The following is an 18,653-nucleotide window of genomic DNA, read 5'->3' as shown; positions in this document are numbered from 1 at the left end:
AGTTTACCTGTATCATGCAAGTGTTGCTGGTTGAGATGACTTTGATGTGAGGGGTTGTTGTCACATCTTGATGTTTACCAGGCTCTCTCTCTCGATGAATATGCTCAGGTGACACCTACTACCTTTGCATGATCCTTCACACCGACCTCCTCACTTCTCACTCTGTGTGTGTGTGTCTCCATAATCCAAAAATGCCTCTAAGAAGTATATCTTCTAACACTAGGAAAGGGCAATTTGGAGTATTGAGATGCCACACCTCACCCTCTCTTCCTGTTCTTTCCTCACGGGTTCACCGTGTACCCAAGCTGTGTCCCAGGACTTCATGTCCTCCTTCACACACACACTCCCTGCTCTCCTCTCTGCCCCTCACCCTCTCTCCCTCTGCCTTGTGTGTCTCCCCAGTCAGCTCCTTTCTAAAAAACGGGGTCTCTTCCGGATTCACGCTGGCCGCAAGCAGAGGTATCCACGGCAACAAGCCTGTGCACGGGGAACGATAAAACCAAATCTATAACACCACTCCTACTTCTTCTTTAACTCACACACAACCTGCTCATCTTACCTGAAACACTCAACATTTGTGGACTGGCGCAGTGGCTTGCTTAATGTTGCACATCAGTCATCATTAAAATTGCCTGAGGTAGCAGATGCCATGATCTGTCATATGTCCAACCATATCCCGCACATAACAGCCACTGTACTCTGGTCCACAAATGCTTGAGTGAATCATTTATTTACTGTGAAGAAATGCTGTGAATGGATGTTTCTCCAGCTCAGTCTCGTGCTGGAGAAACTAGGGCTGCTTATGCTTAGTTTGGCCTGAAAGTCGCGATAAACCATGCGTTGAAAATACAACAGAAGTCCTCGATGGTTTATGACTGTGACTGTGTTTTTTTGATCCAAAGTTTCATCAAGCTTATCTGATGAAACGACAAAATTAAACATTCACTCAACGTCTTCGGCTGAAGTCGAAAGAATTTCCCCCGCTCTTGACTGGCTTTATGTTTTCAGTCCAGTTATTTGCCTCATTTAAAGTGTTTTCTTGGAGAGAAGGTTTAAATGATTCAGCATGCTTTTCCTGTTTCAAATTAGTCATATAACCTTAGAAAATCTATGTGTTTGTGCTGTATTTTTAAAAGGTTTCTAAGTGCTAAAATGTCTCTGTTTGCATGCGATACTCTCTCAATGTTTTGGAAAGATTCAGTGAAGTTTACGGTCCTGAATGCATCCAAATCATTAGCTTCCCTTCCTGACAGCATGCAAAAGGTCTTTCACTCTATCTTCCCCCATTTCCTCCAGTCTGTGCCTGAAGCGTTTCAGCTTGCTCGTATGAAACGCTGTTCCCACAAACATCCCCCTAACTATTTAAATTTTAATTTAAATGGCCTGCCATAACACACACGCACTAACAAAGAGTATATCATCGTAAGAAAAAAAATATGGGAGTGAACGACTGGGCAGGAATTGCTCTGCAGTGCATGATGTCTGCGTCGCCTTATGGATCCGTGACAGTGTGTAACGTGTAAGTGGCTACAGAGGAGGAGTGGTCTCAAGAGCATGCTATAACGGCAATGTTAGGGGGAGAATGGCCGCCAAATAGCTTTCCTGTAAATAGATGACCTCACATACCGTCCTGCCTTGGGTTGTGGTGAGTGCTTAATGAGACACCTTTTTGTAAGGCTGCGCTTTAAAGCTGATGTCCTGATGCTCATTCACTCTGTTGGAGGGATTAAGGGAGCGTGTCTTCATTCTGATGGTGGGTGGAACATTTTCCGCCTCTCCAGCACAACTGCGAGTCTTGAATCAGGTTTCAGTGTGATTTTGCTGAATCAGGTGCTATGATAGGCACATTAAATGAGCAAATCCTCGGGGCAGAATCAGTTTTTAGCATTATCGAGTGGTCCCTGTGGTCAGAGTGCCTCCTAGATAAGTCAGCTAGTCTGTCCTTCGCTGAGACAAAATGTAAATGTCTGTTTGTGTCCCTGTTTTGTGTGTTTGTGGTAAAAGTCAGAGGCCGTATTTTTGTGTTAAACACTAACAAACTCTTTTCTAACAAGCTCAGTGCGCCCCTCTGCTGCTTCCCTAAACTCCCAGGATAACACAGCTTAGTTTCCCGCTAAGGTCAAAGGCATGGACATTGTGATCATTGAGAAAAAAAACCCAGTCCGTATCATGATCCAAACTTAATACTCTGCCTTCAGATGTTTGACTATTTTATCCTCACTGTCAGCAGTAAGATTGGCTTCCGGGATCGGATCAGGATGAACAATTCCCGATCGTCCCAAACCATTCGGAACAAGGCGTCGCCGCTTCCCCAGGGCTCCAGTGTCCGCCACTCTCCCAGCCAGGAGAACGTTCCTGAGGCCACCAGCCCGGGGAAGGTCCAGAAGAGCTGGAGCTTTAATGACCGCACACGCTTCCGCACCTCCCTCCGCCTAAAACCACGTCCACCTGCTGATGGTAGACAACGTATACGTTCAAAACACTGTTTATTCACACTCACGAGGCTCATTTCTTGATGATAGCATCTCTCCCTCTGTCTTGGCTCAGTGGAGGGCGTTGGGGAGGACAGTGTGGAGGACAAACCCTATTGTGACGTGGCCATGGAGGAGGTAATCCCAGCAGTGAAGACACTTATTCGGGCAGTGAGGTGAGAACATGGTGTTCATTTTCCTAAAAATGTTACTGTAGCTGTGGTCCTTTCTCAACCCTGTAATGGTCCCACACTGTTTAAAGTCCGTGTAAAGCAAAATCAGCCATTTTCTTCTAAACACATTAAACAGGTCATAAATGTGTTTACTTAAAACATGTAAAAGCCATTCGGCCATGTTGAATTTAATTTTGGAGCTAGGCTCACAGACTGTTTTTCAACATTTCTGTGTTCAGGATTTAATGGGCGGGTCAGAAATCATGCAAATCACCTATGATTTGCATAAACCCGGCCCTGCTGCGGAAGTCGTATAAATACGTTCAGCACGTCAGCTTCAGCGGTTCACCCACTCGCTCTCCAGTCTTGGATAGCATTGCTTACAATAGTTTGCAGCTAGCTAACCAGCCAACCAGTCAGCTAAACAGTCATGTCTCCTCCACATCGCTTGTGCATCTTTCCTGGATGCCACAGTGTGCAGGGTGACGGCGCTGTTAGCTTATTTAAGTTTCCTTCGGATGACAACGTAAGGAAACGGTGGATCGATTTTGTCAAGAGGAGCTAACGTTACTGTGGATTAGATTTTTTTTTTTTTTTTTTAACAAATCATACTTTCTTGAAAAATTGTGAGCCACTACCAAACAGTTCATGTCCAAAAGACAAAAGCAATATCTATAACTCGATAAATAAAACTTTTTACAAATAAAATGACATTTTTTAAAACAAATAAACAAAACATTAAAAAATCCGCACAAAGTCACACAATATTCATTGCTGTCTAGTTCTTGGTCTAGTAGCACATAGTAAATACTGTAAATGTTTGTACAACTACATCAAATTTTGTTAGAAATGTTTGTACTGGGATCTATAATGCTAAACAGGAGGGTTAAAATGTTAAAAGTAAAAAAAAAAAATGTTAGCAAAACTATGGTTACCACTACAGTAAAGGACCTCTCTGCCGATTGGTAAAGCATATTTTTAAAACTTCATCTGCTTTTTCTTTGGTTATGGATTTACTACTGAAACATCTGAAAAGGTTTGGTGTGTAAAACATCAGGGCATCCCTCGGGGTTATTTGGACATAACATATTGAAGTTGCGTGCAGGAGAGAGCTCGGTAAGGTTTACTTATATACAATGCAATATACCACAACAACATTTCCTCGATGAAGCAAACAATACAGAGAGCCATTAAAGGGCCCCCTGGTCACTTATGGAGTACAGTCAGGTGAACAACCTATGCATGCGTATTCAGCCCGTAAGCTCTTCTCGAGGTATTTACGGGCTGCGTTAATGGCTGAACAACATGCTGCTCCTCCATTTAGACGCTGGTGTGTGTCGATTTAGCTGACGGAGTAGAAACATCCACTTAGGAGAGGAAACTGAGCCCTCTTGCAGGCAGGGTTAGTTCCCTCGAGTGACCTTGTTGCTTAGCTCATTCAGGCCGGTCATGTGTAAGGTGGCGTGATAGTACACACACACACACACACACACACACACACACACACACACACACACACACACACACATATCCATACAGTAAAGCTGAAGGATCATTGTACATTATGATTGTACAGGGAGAAACGATATTGTTCAGTTTAGACAAGGACAACTGTAATAACAATTGATTAAAAGCATTGCTGGTATTGATATTGATTGCTGTCATTGTGTCATCTCTTCCTGTAATTCCTTGGCTATAAGCTGTGATGTGTTGTTACAGCCGTATATGAGAGGTGGATGTCCTTACACTGTGTGTGCTTAGACGTGCTGAATGAATGGAAAAAATAAATAAATATATATATATATATATATATATATATATATATATAATTTCCCTGAGGGGATGAATAAAGTATCTATCTATCTATCTATCTATCTATCTATCTATCTATCTATCTACATGGCCTTCTTCAGCTTATAGTCTTGAAGAAAGGTGAAACCACACACGCGTAACTAGGGTGTGTGCAAAGAAATGCTCTGTTGGCACATTAGACCATGATTACAATAGTCAGTAATTAATCGATGATGTGTAAAATACACAACCTTCTGTTTTTAATCTCCCCCTGATACACACACACATACACCCACGCACATTTGCAGAGTTAGTGCGTAGAGTTTTTCACTGATGGTGGCAGAAAAAAAACTACAACTGCTAGCAGACATCTGGTGTTGGGGCCACGCTGGTCTCCGGAGAGGTTTGATGAGAGCGGATTAGAGCGGCTCTCTTGCTGCTCCCCGATGTCAGCGCTGTTTCCCTCACAGCATTTCTCATAGTGGCGTGACGCTGTCTGTGTGATACCATACGTACTCTCTGAAGCCCTTGAATGAAGTGGGAATGTGCTTGGAAATAAACAGTGTGTGTGTGTGTGTGTGTGTGTGTGTGTGTGTGTGTGTGTGTGTGTGTGTGAAAATGGTGGTGGCCCAGCTGTTAAAATGCATATAATCACATCATCGTCTGTTCAATTCCACTTGGGAATCTTTGTTGCATGGCGCAGCGCTTTCTTGCGCCTTGTCTGTATCGACAAAAGAAGATCTTTAAAGTCCCCTTCCACTCAAAAATTATCTTTTTTCTTCTCTTCCTCACAGTTGAGAGTTTAAGCTTCACTGTGCAGAAAGATGTATGTGCAGAGTCCAGTTTTCAACTTACGCATGTGTGATGAGGATGCCACTGAGAATGGACTTAACAGTAAAGTATGAGACATCCTTGTGTGAAAGTATTTCAGCTTCTAAAAAGACATGTTTGCATATTTAGAGATTCAGGATTCATATAATAACAAAGTTTACGTTAACTAAGAGGCTTAACATTCTCTTGACCTTCTCTCACTATAACTTTAGTCCTGATTGACGATGCTAAATGACAAAATTAACCGCAAGGCAATTTGTGATGTGAAGTCACTAAACTGTCCGAGATTAAACACGCACACACACACACACACACACACACACACACACACACACACACACACACACACACACACACACACACACACAGGGAGCAGATGAGACTTATGCGTTGATTCTTGCAGCCAACAATAGAGCAGGTCCTGTGTTTTTAGCTCCTAGCTTTCTACAGACCCTCGCCATGTTAAAAATACCCTGTGGTTTCAAGCTTACAAATGTTGAGAAACAGTTGTCCGTCGCACCATACTGTTCCGTGCAGCCATCAACAGAGCAGCTGTGCATCATTAATTCTTATGTACCAAACTAGCCACTAGGCATAAATGTGTGGCAACGATGGGGACAGCCTGACATTCCGACACCCCTCCATTGCGGAATACCACCATTATGAAACACCCCCACTCCGTAACACCGCTGTTCCCACCCTCCCCTCAAAACACCGCTGTTCCAAAATTAAACACCGCTGTTCCGAAATTGATTTTCAAGTTTACATTACTTCCTACATCAAACACTGCCGTCCGCTCACCGGCCGCACTCACACAACTCATTGTTTTTTATTGCTAATAGGCCTATGTCACTATCTTCATTTATTATGTAGTATATTTTCGCTTGCAGCAAACACATTTAATCGTTTGTCTAATCTTTTTACACGCGCTATCCGTGGTGCTGAAATCACCACTTCCAGCCGCACTCGCACAATTCTGAAATAAACTGTGGCCCATGGGTGAGATCTGCCAGGGAATGACCCCTCTGGTCGTTCGTTTTAACATAACTTGGATCAGTATCGGTATAATGGAGCAATTTTCATACAATTTCGGATATTTAGCATGATAAAAAAAATTCAATTCAACATAGCCATTTGTCCAGCTGAAGCATAATGAGCGTTATGTCATTAATATGAAGTAGGCTTGTTTTGCAGTTAATCAGCCACATGAAACGTTTGAACCCACAAAGGAAAAAAGGATAAATGCGCAGCCTCCGTTTCTTTTCTGATTGTGTCCATTCGGAAGCGGGGGTTTTGGAATGGAGGGGTTTCCCCAATAGCCTTTTCGGAATAGCGGGGTCTTTGAAAAAAAGGGAAACCCCGCCATTACGATGAATTGAAGTCTATGTTCGGAACAGCGGGGTTTCGGAAAGGCGGGGGTGTAACCTGGCACGATGACGTAGTGTGATGTCAAGAGGTCGCAGAGTTTGGGCTTACAACTTTGTAGACCTGTTGTATGCGCACAAACCAAATCTAAAACACTGGAGGAAAAGAAAAAAACAAAAACAAAACAGGTCTCTTTTTACGAGGACGATGGAGCAGATGTAATAATAAGAATTGTAACAAGACAATAAGGGTTGCACAGTTCATCAAAATATGGTTGAAATCACAATATGGCGAGTGCAATATCCCAATCACAAGAAACTGCCATTTTTTGATAAAGGTAAAATGTGTCACAAAACAGCAGTATAATAAGGATAATGGAACATTTTGTGAGGAAAACCTACATCAGAAACACATGAAATACAGAGTTTTATATCTATACACATATATTTTTTGTCATTAACAATTAGGTGGTTACCTGCTTTTCAGTTCACCAGATGGCAGCCATCAGGTCCGTTAGCATGTTAGCATGAAGCCTCCCCAGCGCTGGTCTTTACTTTGCTTGGTTGGATTCTCAGATATAAACAAACTGCTCCTCCGCAAAGTTCAGGAGCAGTCGGGCTGTTTAGCTTCGACGGTGTCCCAAGACGGGTCTCAGCGCCACTGACGTCTCCACGCGGTGACTCAACTTTACACACTGACGTCTCACAGCCGCTGCATTTTTCACACCTGAGCCTCGTTAAGTTACAGGAACTGCTGCGTGTGCGCCTCAGAGACGGTGCGTTTGAGACTTCAGGATGTCACAATGAAGCACCTACAGCTTAACCACCCCACCATTGTTTCTCAATGAAAACAAGTTAAGAAGTTTTACTTAAAAAAAAAAGGAAAAAAAAGAGGAATTATAACCCTCCATCACACCGAACAACAGAAGTCAAAACAGTTCATAAATGTTTTAGGAGCCTCAATCTCTCACTAGTGCTTCAAATTGAACTCTTTAATTTGCTGTATGATCCTATTCACATGATAAAACTTAAACTGAATGTACAGCAGGTAGATACTCTCCGGTCTTTGGATGCAGCGTGATGTATTATTGTTAAGCCACAGAGAGCATTTTTAAATGACCTCTCCTCTGGTTCGCGCTTGACTCAGCAAATAACTCTGACCTCAGCTGCTCTGTGCAGACAATAGAAGAGAGGGAGTCCCTGTAGATGGCGCAGGTGTGTAAACAGCAGGTGCTTCACACACACACACACACACACACCATCACAGAGACGCAGCATCTTAGCCAAGCATGGTCCATGATTGATTTCTGTGATTTCACAGAATTTTGCAGCAGGACTTAGTGCTGAGACTTCACTTCGGAGAGATGCATGTGGTTTATCAGTGCCCGGCTGCCTGGGTAAATGTATACACTGTTCCGTTTGGGTACGGAGTCCGCAAGATGTGGAGAGATGAGAAAAACCAGGCCTGATATCTTTTTTTTTTTTTTTTTTAAGATTTTTTGTGGCATAGACACCTTTATTAGCAGTAGACAGAGAGGAAACATGGGAGAGAGAGGGGGAGGCGACATGCAGCAAAGGACCTCTGGCTGGAACCAAACGGGGGTCAGCTGCGTTTATGCCATGCGCTTTAACCACTCGACCACCTGCGCGCCAAGGCCTGATATCTTTTTGTGATCTACCATCCTCAGGAACAACAAAAAATGTAGCACAAAACACTAAATTTCTGCCCATTTGCAGTCTCAGATGAAGCTCCCACTTTGTAAAGAAATAGCTCGGACATGACTTCTATTTATAACCATTTCATCTTGAGTCAGCGTCATCAGTTTCTGAAGCATATTTTTAAAGAAATAAAAACGTCTACGCAGTGTGTTTTTCTGTAAGAATACACGCGCTGTAGCTTGTACGTCAGATTTTGGTCACGTTGCAGGCCGGTAGTCTAATCTGGTGAAGAATCAGACTTGCTTCCGCAGTGGCTCACCCGACTTGGCCCAGCTAGGATTCCTGTCAGCATAACAGTCATTTTCAAGTCACAGATAAAACCCTGCCATTGGAGACTATCAGGGATCCACCTTTGCTGAATTGCAAAAAATATTTGGACTAGCTATGCAAGCATTTTGATGACACCTCCTGTCCCTGCAATCATCGCTGTGCTTTCACATCTCAACTTCCGAACACTAGCGCGGTGTGATATCTCTCCGTGAGCCGTGCAAGCTGCACTGTACCACTGCCAGTGACTTTCGCACTCTAGCTGGAAGTTTTTTGTTTTTTTTCTTCAGTGTGGAGTGGGGGCCCACAGTCAAGCCTTACCATGTATCATGAAAAGGCCAAGAGAGAGAGTCAGCGTTTTGAGGAAACCCTCCGAGGATCCAAATCAGAAAGCCCCCGCCCCCATTTACCCCAACCTTTTCTCTCACCCACACCTGAGACCCACCCTGGCAAAAAAATCTGCATCTACCTGCAGAATAAGAAAGGACGGGCTGCAAAAATACCCGCAAATGCAGGAGTCATCAAGAAACAGAGCGCCGCTGCCACCCCCACTCCTCCTCCTCCTTTTCCTCCTCCTGCTTCTCCTCTCCTTCCTCTCACACTTCCCTTCATTTTTTTTTTTTTGGCAACATGGGTCACTAAACGAAAAAAAATGCAAGCGCTGCAGACCCCGACAAAGGTTACGGCATTTATTTCAGAGAGTGACCCCGCTCTCAGAGTTCAGGTTTCACTTGCTCCTGCTTAACCCACATGTGTAGCTGTGTGCAGGGTGTGTATGTATTTGCATTTGTGGCATCTTTTTTTGTTGTGTTTGTGACGTTTTCCCAGAACAGCTGAGTGTTTTTGATCTTCCGCCTCCCGGACCTTTGATGTGATTTCTTTTTCTTTCTCCCCTGAAGGCCAGTGAGAGTATTATAGTGGACTTAGTGGTCTGGTCGTGTGAGATAGGATTCCCTCGTAAAATTAGCTCCCCCTCTCGTCGCCCTCCACTCTCGCCATCTCTCCCAGCTTGACTTGTGGCGCAATCCATCACAGGGCGAGATGACAGCTTGAGTGTGTATATTTTGTTTTCGCTTACATTTGGTGTTTCCAGACCTTGTGCGGAGCCAGCATCTCTGAGCTGCCTATCACATAAGTGATTAGAAGGGAATTGACTGACCCTCCCAGCGCAGCACATGCCTTAACTTCCTTCCTCCGCTCCCTTCCCATTATCTCTTGCACATCCTCTGCTCTACCCCCCCCATCATGATGTCTGACTCCCGCAGAGGAGGTTGTCAGTGATGTGCCCGCCGGGTGCAGTACTGCTGGGTCAACATTCCTACATGTGATTCCCCCACATGTGGGTGGTGATGATGAGCTGTGTGCGCTGGGACTCGGAGCAGCTGTTGTTCACCAGTGGCAACAACGTGGCTGTCAAACTGAGAAAAGAGCAGAAACAAGGGAAAGCTCAGAGGTGTGTGTGTGTGTGTGTGTGAGCGCGCCTGTGTGTGTGTGTCACGCATTACTGTCTGCGGATTTGCTGAAACAGCAAGTACTGATAAGCAAATGTGTCTTGGAGATGTTGTCATCATCACAATATATCCACATGGCTTAGTACGATGTGACTCCGCTCCCTTTATGGGGCTGTTTGTGGATGATAAGGTCACTGTGACTGTGATTAATCTTGTTATTCTCAGGGTCCCCCGCACCGTTTGATAGCTGTCCTGCATTTTCCCAAAGGTTTACTGTACGTCTAAATGTGCGGATGTGCTGTGCGAGGCTCTTTAAAGGTCCTCATTGAAGCACTAACAGTGAATCTCGCGTGTGTTTTCTGAAGGATCTTAAAGTTCCTGGTGGCCAAGAGGAAGTTCAAGGAGACGTTGCGTCCGTATGATGTGAAGGACGTTATAGAGCAGTACTCGGCTGGGCACCTGGATATGCTGGGTCGTATCAAGAGCCTGCAGATGCGGTAGGTTGCACACAACAAAAAGAGTGATAAGAAAAAAGGGTTCCTTTGTAAGATTGTTTTGCCCTTTGCACCTCTCAATCAAAATATTGTTTTAATATTGTTTAATAACTTGATTTTCATATGTGCCTTCGAACCTACCTTCTCAACAGAAGTCTGACATTTTGGGAAATACACTTATCGACACACTGAAGTACATGAAACGATTGTTGCACTGTATCAGAAATAATCTCTGTCCATACAGCTGAAATAAAATATCACATAATCAGAAACAGGAAACAGATTTGTTATCTTGTGGTACCTCGCTTAGTTGCAGAAAATACTATGAATTATTTTTACTTTCATTTCGTCTTAAAAGACACAAAATGATGAGCCAGGGAAACATGACAGCTCTCCACAGAACATCGCCGGTCTGCCTCTGTTTCTGCATGTCCAGGCGTTAACACTGAAAATGGAGTCTTCACCCTGGAAGGTGTTTTCAAGACATTTTCAGTGACCTACATCAGCATTTATATGTCGTGGAGAGGGAAGAGACCCCTAACCCTAAAGGCCAAAATGAGCTCAGCTTATTATAAGGACTGGTCACAAGGTGAAACAGCTTGCCTGGCTCTGTCCAAAGGTAATAACATCTACCTACCAGCACCTCTGAAGGTTATTAATCAGTACAAAAATATAATGTTAAAGTGACTATTTCTTGACCAGGAACAGTGACTTTCTGCAGTTTTGTTGTCACTGCCAACCCAGACTGTGCTCCTGGTCAAGAAATAGTCTTGTAATGGATAACTTCAAGTAACTTTGCTTTAGAGGTGCTGGTAGGTGGATTTTGTCGCCTTTGTCGCCAGGCTAGCTGTTTCCTACCGTTTCCAGTCTCTGCGCTAAGCTAAGCCAGCAGAAGCATTGGCAGGGTGTAGGTGATATTTACTGTACAGAGAGGGTGGAGTTGCTCATATGAACAAAAGGAAGAAAAAAGTGCAAGAAAGGGAACATTTCCCCATATTTCAAACTTCTCCTTTAAGCTTACACCAATTCAATAAAAAGACTGACCAACCTGTGAGTCTTAAGTCATCATATTCATTGTTATCTGTTGTTGTGTATAAGGGTGGACCAGATAATTGGGCGAGGAGCCAGCCAGCCCGATAAGAAGGCGCGCCCTGAAAAGGGAGAGAAGACGCCACCAGAACTGGACCCACTGGATGAGCTAAGCATGATGGGACGTGTAGTCAAGGTGGAAAAACAGGTAACGGAAAGAGTTTGATTTGTTGAGCATTTGTGGAGCTGCGCTATCCACACGAACATGTGAATCAGGAACAAAACCTCAGTGGATTGCTTCATTCACATTGGTCGAGCTGTAAAAAGGACAGGAAGTGAAATAAACTGAAAGCAGGAAATGGTGCGCTTTGGTATTTAAGAGCTGAAGTCCCTGTTCAGCTATGCCAGGAGGTTTTCATTCATTATTCTTTTATTTCTACAGCTCCCAAGTGGATTTGACGGCTAGTGGCTTAGACTCACAGTATATGTTGTTTCTGAATGATAACAAATGTTACTATTCGCCCAAACCTCTAGAAACATGTTTCATCTCATTAGACAGACAGATGAACTAGTGCCAAAGAAGCTTGACACATTTCGATCTATGTGTGTTTGTTCAGGTACAGTCTATAGAAAACAAGCTGGACCTCCTGCTCAGCTTCTACTCCCAGTGCCTAAAGAAAGGCTCATCCAACTTCACCCTGTCCACCCTCCTGGACCCCGACTTGACGTCTGACTACCACAGCCCCACGGACCAAAGAGACCTCTTCCCCTCCGCTAACACGCTCAACATCTCCATGTCTGAGAGCGGCAACTTGGAATGACAGCGAGACGAGTGGTCCTGGGACTGTTTGAACACAAACCCTTTACAGTACGTCTCCCTGCAGCCCTCACTCCGGGCAGCCCGACCTGGTTGTCTTCCAATCACTACATTTCATAACTGCCTGGGATGTTTTTCGTTTTACCCCCTCATCCCCTCCTCTTTATTCCTGACGCGAATGTGTTTCCAGAGGCCACCAGATGGCCCCACCTGACAAGGAGCCTCAGCCAAGGCTGCGCACTGCACACTCTCAGCCCGCGAGATGAGGATAGAGATGAAGAGGACACGTGAACAACTATGACTTGACTACTGAACCACTTTCCCCCGCTTTCACCTCTCGCTATATATCTATGTCTACGTTTAAGCTTCAGCTGTAGATACTCAGACACTTAGCTTTGGATTTTTGTAAATCGCTGGAGAAATCTTTTCCTCCTGTCTTCATTTCTGCTTAAATCAACTGACTGACAGTTTGCAAGTGCCATGCCAGTCATTTGTTCAGTACCTTAAGATGGTTGCAGTGGGTCCCGAACCACCAGATGGACAAAGAAGCAACCTGGACGGACAGACTGGGCTGACAGCCACCTCGCCAAAGCACCAAGACTCCACGGTACACCTTCCCCCCCCCCCAGACAAGGGAGTTTAAAACGTGTAAGCCCTGGTTTAATCGCCCAAAACAGAGCCAGGAGAATGTGTTAGAGTGACTGGTGTATATTGTACATTGTTGTTTCTTTTCATCTCCATTCCCTCTCTCAGAAGTTATTTATCCAATAAGCCCACTTGCAAAAAAGAATTTAAATAAAAATACCCCCTCCCCAAGAAATGAGTGGCATTCAAGTGAAGGATGTTGTTACTTATTTAGGATTCATAGAGCCAAAATGTCCTTTCAGTGTCCAGTACCAAGCCCATTAAACCTCTCTGTCTTGCAGCCCACCTCTCTAGACGTGCATGTTCCTCAGACCAGTCCTGTAGATAAAACCTTATGTCATGTTTTTTTCCGCACCGCTCACATCTACCCTCAGGTCGGGCAGACGGTAATACATCAACAACCTTTTTCTCACAGTCATCAGACGCAAAGTGCTCTCGCAGCTGCGGAGAGGATGCAGAGACTTTTTTGGCCAGTTTTAAACAACCAACAACCTGTAAGGTGTCCAGGTCTAACGCATGAAATCCGGGCTATCCTCCTCATGAATGCACGTGTCTTAGGAAATGGCTCCAGCCTTACAGCTCTACTACAAACAGACAGCGTGCCGGGCTGGGCTTGGTCAGTCCACCTCACTCTCTTCTGTCTTTTCTGGTTCTTTCTCGTACATGTTTGACGCACAGCGGACGCTCTGTGCCTGTGGACAAAACTGGAGAGTGCACAAAATGCACACACATACGAACACAATGAAAGCAATTCCTTTACTTAAATACTTTTGGCACTTGATAAATATAACACGTTTTTTTTTTTGTCTTTCTGTTTTGATTTCTTTACTGTAATTATGTTCATGCACTCGATTTTGTGTAACTAATAATGGCAGATTTCAATGTTTGTTTTTTTTTAAATTGATTTTGGTTGTTTAAGTGAATGTAGGATACAAGTTAATATATTTAATTCATTTAAATACGATCTTTCACAAAATGTAGCATTTTCCTTTCGTCGTTTTTTTGTCGAGTTGAATCATCGATGACACAACTGTAACTACTCACAGCTGATCAGGTTCGCACTCACCACTCGCAGAACTCGTGTATATTTTTTTAACGTCATCAGATAATTGCTGCCAGCTTCCACTAAGAAAACACTCTGTCTGTCCCTGCAAGTGATTCAGTTATTTGGTCCGGTCAAGCCAGTTGACTCAGGTGCTGCATTTTCACGTACAAACCAAGCCTAGACTTCAATCAGTGAATGTACTACATTGTTCCAGTTGATGCTCTTGCTGCCATTTGGGAATAAAATGGCACCTCAGAAATTGCTGTTGGCATCATACAATTTTGCATTCATTTAATAGAAAAAAAACGCTAGCCGAGATGCCTACTTATTAGAGGCATTATTAGAGTGAACACTTCACTGTCACCTGGAATGTTGAGCTTCAGGAAAATGTATGTGAGACCACTGTATTGCATGTTGTTGTTAGTGGTGGCCCCAGTGTTAGAGGAAGAAAAAAAAAAAAAAAAAACTTAAAAAGGATGTCTCCTGTAAAAGGAAATGACCTGTGCCTTCTATGTCCTCGTCTGTTACTGATAGAGTTGTGTTCTCAAACTTAAATATTAATGCTGCTTTAAAGAGTGTTTCAGAGGGGTAACACATGAGGATAGCCATGCTCTAACCTTGATCAATCTAAAGAAACGCCTCCAAATCAATTGTTGTGAACTTGTAATTCTAGGGTTTAGGTGCTGCAACCTTTGATATTTTCTGATAATAATACTGTTAATACTATGTTTAGTATATCATTGTAACCTCCTCGCATCCACACCCTCACTGTATGTCAACACCAGATCCAGAGGCTGGAGGCATGGACATTTGTATCGTCACAGGACAAACTCTGCACATAAGCATGTCACATAGAGCAAATTATGGCTTCCACACAACTACCTCTGAGGCCACTAGGGGGCGCTAGTCTAGGTAACCGAGTATGAGAAACTGATTGTCTAACTGACTGAATGCTATGCATGACTCAATCTGCACGTTCTCTCTTTTCTCTTTTTATCACTCTGTTCTTCTTCACGACGCCCGACGATCCATCGTTCACTGACTTGCTGCCATTTGACATTCCAGCTCGTTGCCCTTTAACTGCTCTCTTAGGTCGTAGAACTGTTGTTGAAATGAAACACACTGATCAAAGCAATAAGCAAAAGGCCAAGCCGACAAAGTCTTCCAATTCCAATTGATGTAGCTACTGGTTGATGAAATATGGCGCTTACTTTGTTTTCTAATCTAATGCACACCTCTATTTGATATTTTAAAGAGATATGAAAATGTGTATCTGCTGAGGTTAAATTAGCTCACTTGACTAACTTATTAATTTATTTGTTTCAATAAAGCTCTTTGGACTGTATGCTGACTGTGGTCTCCTTTTTGTGCTGAAACTATTTCAATCAACACTGTGTGATTTGGGGCATATTTTCAGCAATGGAATCTAACTCCTGTAAGTCCACTCCACTCCATTTTGGAGGCAAATATTTTACTTTCTCCTCTGCTACATTGATTTAAAAATATTAGTGACAATTTATTTTGTAGATTGCATGTTGCATCAGAGTCAGGGCACATCTTTTAATTAATTTTTTTTATTGGCAAGTGGATTAACAAAAACACTAAATCCAAATAATGAAAAAGATGATGAATATAATAATAATCATATTATTATAATCAGTTGACTCAGGGTATACAGTATACATACATACATGCAAATACTGTATATGTAGTACAATTTACTTTTACTTGTGCTTTAGATACTAAGTATATTAGGTACATTTAATTTCAGATACTTTAAGACTTTTACTCAAGTACTGTATGGCTGACTTGAGTATTTACCAATCACAGCTGAGCAGGAAAGCTGACTGACGGCAGAGTTTTCTCATCCTTCAAGCTCCCAGTCTGAGCTCATGTGTTTTTACATAAATATGTCCGCCAGGGGTCTGACAAGTTCTGCAAGACAATTATCAGTTCTTTGCTGTCACTACGTGAAAACTACTACACCGTAGCAGTGGTAGAACAAAGTCACGTGACGTTTGAAGGGGTCGACAATCAAATAAGCAAACGTCTGCTTCTCTTCTCGCCTCCCGGGGTAACACCTCCCAGACTCGTCCTACAGGAAACATAATAAAAGTTTTATAAGAACAGCTATATTTTGAACAAGTAACACCGTTTGTAAATAATACGCAAATCATATCAATATACAGATGTTAGATTAGTACATATACAGTATGTTTACATGAATTGAATTTAACAGGTATCTTAAAATGGCTTTGAATCATCATCCAATTCAAAGTCACAACTGCATTTAATCTGACAAATACATGAACTGGTATGCATGAAAAGTGGCAAAAAAAAAAGACATTTAACCAGTCACTTACATAGGCCCAGACTCTGAGGACTGTGGACACAACACTGATCTTCTTAGTCTCTGGATCCTTCTGAACACTACATTGCAAAGGGTAGTAAGTAATTATTAGATCATGACGAAGCTAGTGATGGACATGTAGGATTCCAGCAGAGATGCTGAGATTCTGCCCACCTGATCAGGTCTTTATAGATTTGCTTTGTGGTGCTGATGTAAGGATCGATGGTGTCTTCATACTGACAGAGCTCTCCTCCGAAACACAGGTGCTCGAAGATGCGAAACAGAAACTCTCCGCGCTCCTCCCTCCCAACCACGTAGTAGTGCTCGGAGTCCTCTTCCTGCAACATCTGGAGTAGCAGAGAGAGACTTGTTTGAATCTGTGCCAAAAAGCATTAAGACAGACAGACAGACAGACAGACAGGTGGATGAGGAGAGAAGTAACTGACCCGTCTGAGTTCATCATAGTCGGGGTAGACATCATGAAAGCATTTAACTACATGTCCAGAGGGCCTCAGGATCCCACAAGAGTAGATTGGGTCAAACAGCTCCATGGAGACCTGAGTGCACGGCACCGGCTCCACATCAACACACACCACTGGCTTGTCTACAACAAAAACACACACACAGAAGTCCAAAACATTCCACTGAGATTTGACTGCCAATATTGTCCAGCAGATGGGATCAATTTCATACTATCAGTGATGAAAAGGCTTCCTGGGGGGACATGACATACCGAGAGGCACCCAGGCTCCGGCCTTCAGCTCTTTGGACAGGCTGGATACCACATCAGGATCTCTGAAGAAACACTGCACATACAGGGGGACACCAAGCATTCACATATGATTGAGCTAATTGAGATACTTAATCAAAACAGACAGCCAGTAAATGTTGTTTTTCATGAGCTTGAGAAGCAGCATATTTTTTCTAGAGTCCAATTACATTATAATTTAAGGGTTGTGTGATGGGTCTTACCAGTGCAAACCTCTCACTGTTGTAAGGGTAAAATGTCTGGTCAAAGCTGTAGGACTGAGCAGAGAGCCTCCCCAGCATGGACCTGAAATCAACACAGGTATTAAATCACAAGCTAAGCTAACCCACAACACAGCAAAGTTAATGACTGACATTACAAAAAAAACCAAAAAGAAACCCCTCACCATTTCATAAACAGCGCCAAAGTGTCTTTGTCCTGTAGAAAGAGGAGTTTCTTGGACGGAAGAGGACTGAAAGAAAAAGTTTTGTCAAAGTCGCATTTCTCTCCTGCCATCTTTTTTTACTCTATATTTGGGTGTCGTTAGCCTGTAAAAAACAGAGGGTTCACTCGTGTTCAGAAAATAAGTGACAGGTTTGTAGGCGATTACGGGCCAATCAGCGGCAGGTGTGCTCACTAACAGCCAACCAGCGTCCTCTACGAACGGTTTGTCTCGGTTACATGGAGTAATGAGGGAGTGGTTCATCACGCTTCTCCACCCATCTTAGAAGATTCGTGTACTTGTTGCCTTGACAACGGACTCCGCAAACGTTCACTTTCAAAAAGCTAGCATTAATATCGCCGACTTATTTGACTTTTATTGGGATTTTGTCGAGTTAACGTCGTGTTCTTTTCCCCAGAAGTGTTTGTATTAAACTCAAGACACATATCGAATTAATTCCATCGCGTCTCACGGGCTGAAAAAGGTTCACCTGCAGCGGACAGGCGACATGTGTCCTCACAGCCACCAGAGGGCGACATTGTCCTCCTTTACAAACTTTGTTCACTGGGTGAAGGCTTCACTGTTTCTGATTTCTGTTGTGTTTCTTATATTCATTCATCTTTCCACCTCAGTGCCCCTTGCACCACCATCTCCATGATGATCTCATCCAGCTCATGGCCTCCTTTTCTCCCCTCACCTTTTTGTTCTCGTTCATACAGGAGGGTTTGTGCCAATGCCATCATGTATTGGGCTTCATTCTTCACCTTGGCAACAAGCAGTTGGCAAAACAACATCAGCCCAGAGTCCAGTTGCAAACTTGCTCTAGATGATTAAGACCATGAAGTGGTCGAAAGCACCGACATGGATGAGAAGTGAGGAAATGTTCTCTTGTAAATCTTTTTCAATCTGACAGGAACACCTGAGCACCACGAACAAAAAGGGCAACATCTCTTTTTACCATCGACCTTATTAAGTTTACAGACCATCTCGACACCAGATCCAAAAGGGTGTCTTCT

The 18,653-nt window shown here is 43.3% G+C and overlaps 2 protein-coding genes across 13 annotated transcripts in view; one reads left to right on the top strand and one right to left on the bottom strand.

Annotated features, from left to right (window-relative positions):
- kcnq4 (potassium voltage-gated channel subfamily Q member 4) overlaps positions 1-15,442 on the top strand; it is a 51,275-nt gene extending 35,833 nt beyond the window's left edge. For 4 of the 9 annotated variants that reach the window (XM_030411582.1, XM_030411581.1, XM_030411586.1 and 1 more), the window contains 6 exons: positions 403-459; positions 2,228-2,457; positions 2,548-2,647; positions 10,433-10,564; positions 11,660-11,798; positions 12,208-15,442. In XM_030411582.1, coding sequence (XP_030267442.1) covers positions 403-459; positions 2,228-2,457; positions 2,548-2,647; positions 10,433-10,564; positions 11,660-11,798; positions 12,208-12,411 — 862 coding nt within the window. In that variant the 3' untranslated portion in view covers positions 12,412-15,442. The remainder of the gene's footprint in view (positions 1-402; positions 460-2,227; positions 2,458-2,547; positions 2,648-10,432; positions 10,565-11,659; positions 11,799-12,207) is intronic. The other 5 variants (XM_030411588.1, XM_030411587.1, XM_030411583.1 and 2 more) reach the window with 2 other exon arrangements.
- Positions 15,443-15,730: 288 nt separating this feature from the next.
- Positions 15,731-18,385, bottom strand: cfap300 (cilia and flagella associated protein 300). Of its 4 annotated transcripts, none has more exons than XM_030411439.1 (8): positions 18,335-18,385; positions 17,602-17,667; positions 17,420-17,501; positions 17,181-17,253; positions 16,894-17,051; positions 16,622-16,794; positions 16,461-16,527; positions 15,731-16,192 (listed from the first exon to the last, which is right to left on the bottom strand). In XM_030411439.1, the coding sequence occupies exons 2-8, from the start codon at positions 17,607-17,609 to the stop codon at positions 16,064-16,066; spliced, it is 690 nt and encodes a 229-aa protein (XP_030267299.1). In that variant the 5' UTR covers positions 17,610-17,667; positions 18,335-18,385; the 3' UTR covers positions 15,731-16,063. The 4 variants fall into 4 exon arrangements, with proteins under 4 accessions (XP_030267299.1, XP_030267298.1, XP_030267296.1 ...); XM_030411438.1 differs by lacking the exon at positions 18,335-18,385 and adding an exon at positions 18,128-18,162; XM_030411436.1 differs by lacking the exon at positions 18,335-18,385 and adding an exon at positions 17,837-17,916.
- Positions 18,386-18,653: the final 268 nt, after the last annotated feature.

Source organism: Sparus aurata, chromosome 3, assembly GCF_900880675.1.
Source record: "Sparus aurata chromosome 3, fSpaAur1.1, whole genome shotgun sequence".
NCBI classification, from domain to species: domain Eukaryota; kingdom Metazoa; phylum Chordata; class Actinopteri; order Spariformes; family Sparidae; genus Sparus; species Sparus aurata.
Note: the sequence above shows the minus strand (reverse complement) of the source record. Positions and strands in the feature narration are given on the sequence as shown.

Bases quoted from the DNA above. Each gene is read 5' to 3' on its own strand.
- cfap300 (XM_030411436.1), bottom strand. From the start codon at position 17,901: ATGAACCACTCCCTCATTACTCCATGTAACCGAGACAAACCGTTCGTA. The intron at 16,795-16,893 runs GTCAGTTACTTC...CTGCTACTCCAG, and splicing joins ACTATGATGAACTCAGACGG to ATGTTGCAGGAAGAGGACTC. The intron at 16,193-16,460 runs GTAAGTGACTGG...TGTTTCCTGTAG, and splicing joins TCCTCAGAGTCTGGGCCTAT to GACGAGTCTGGGAGGTGTTA.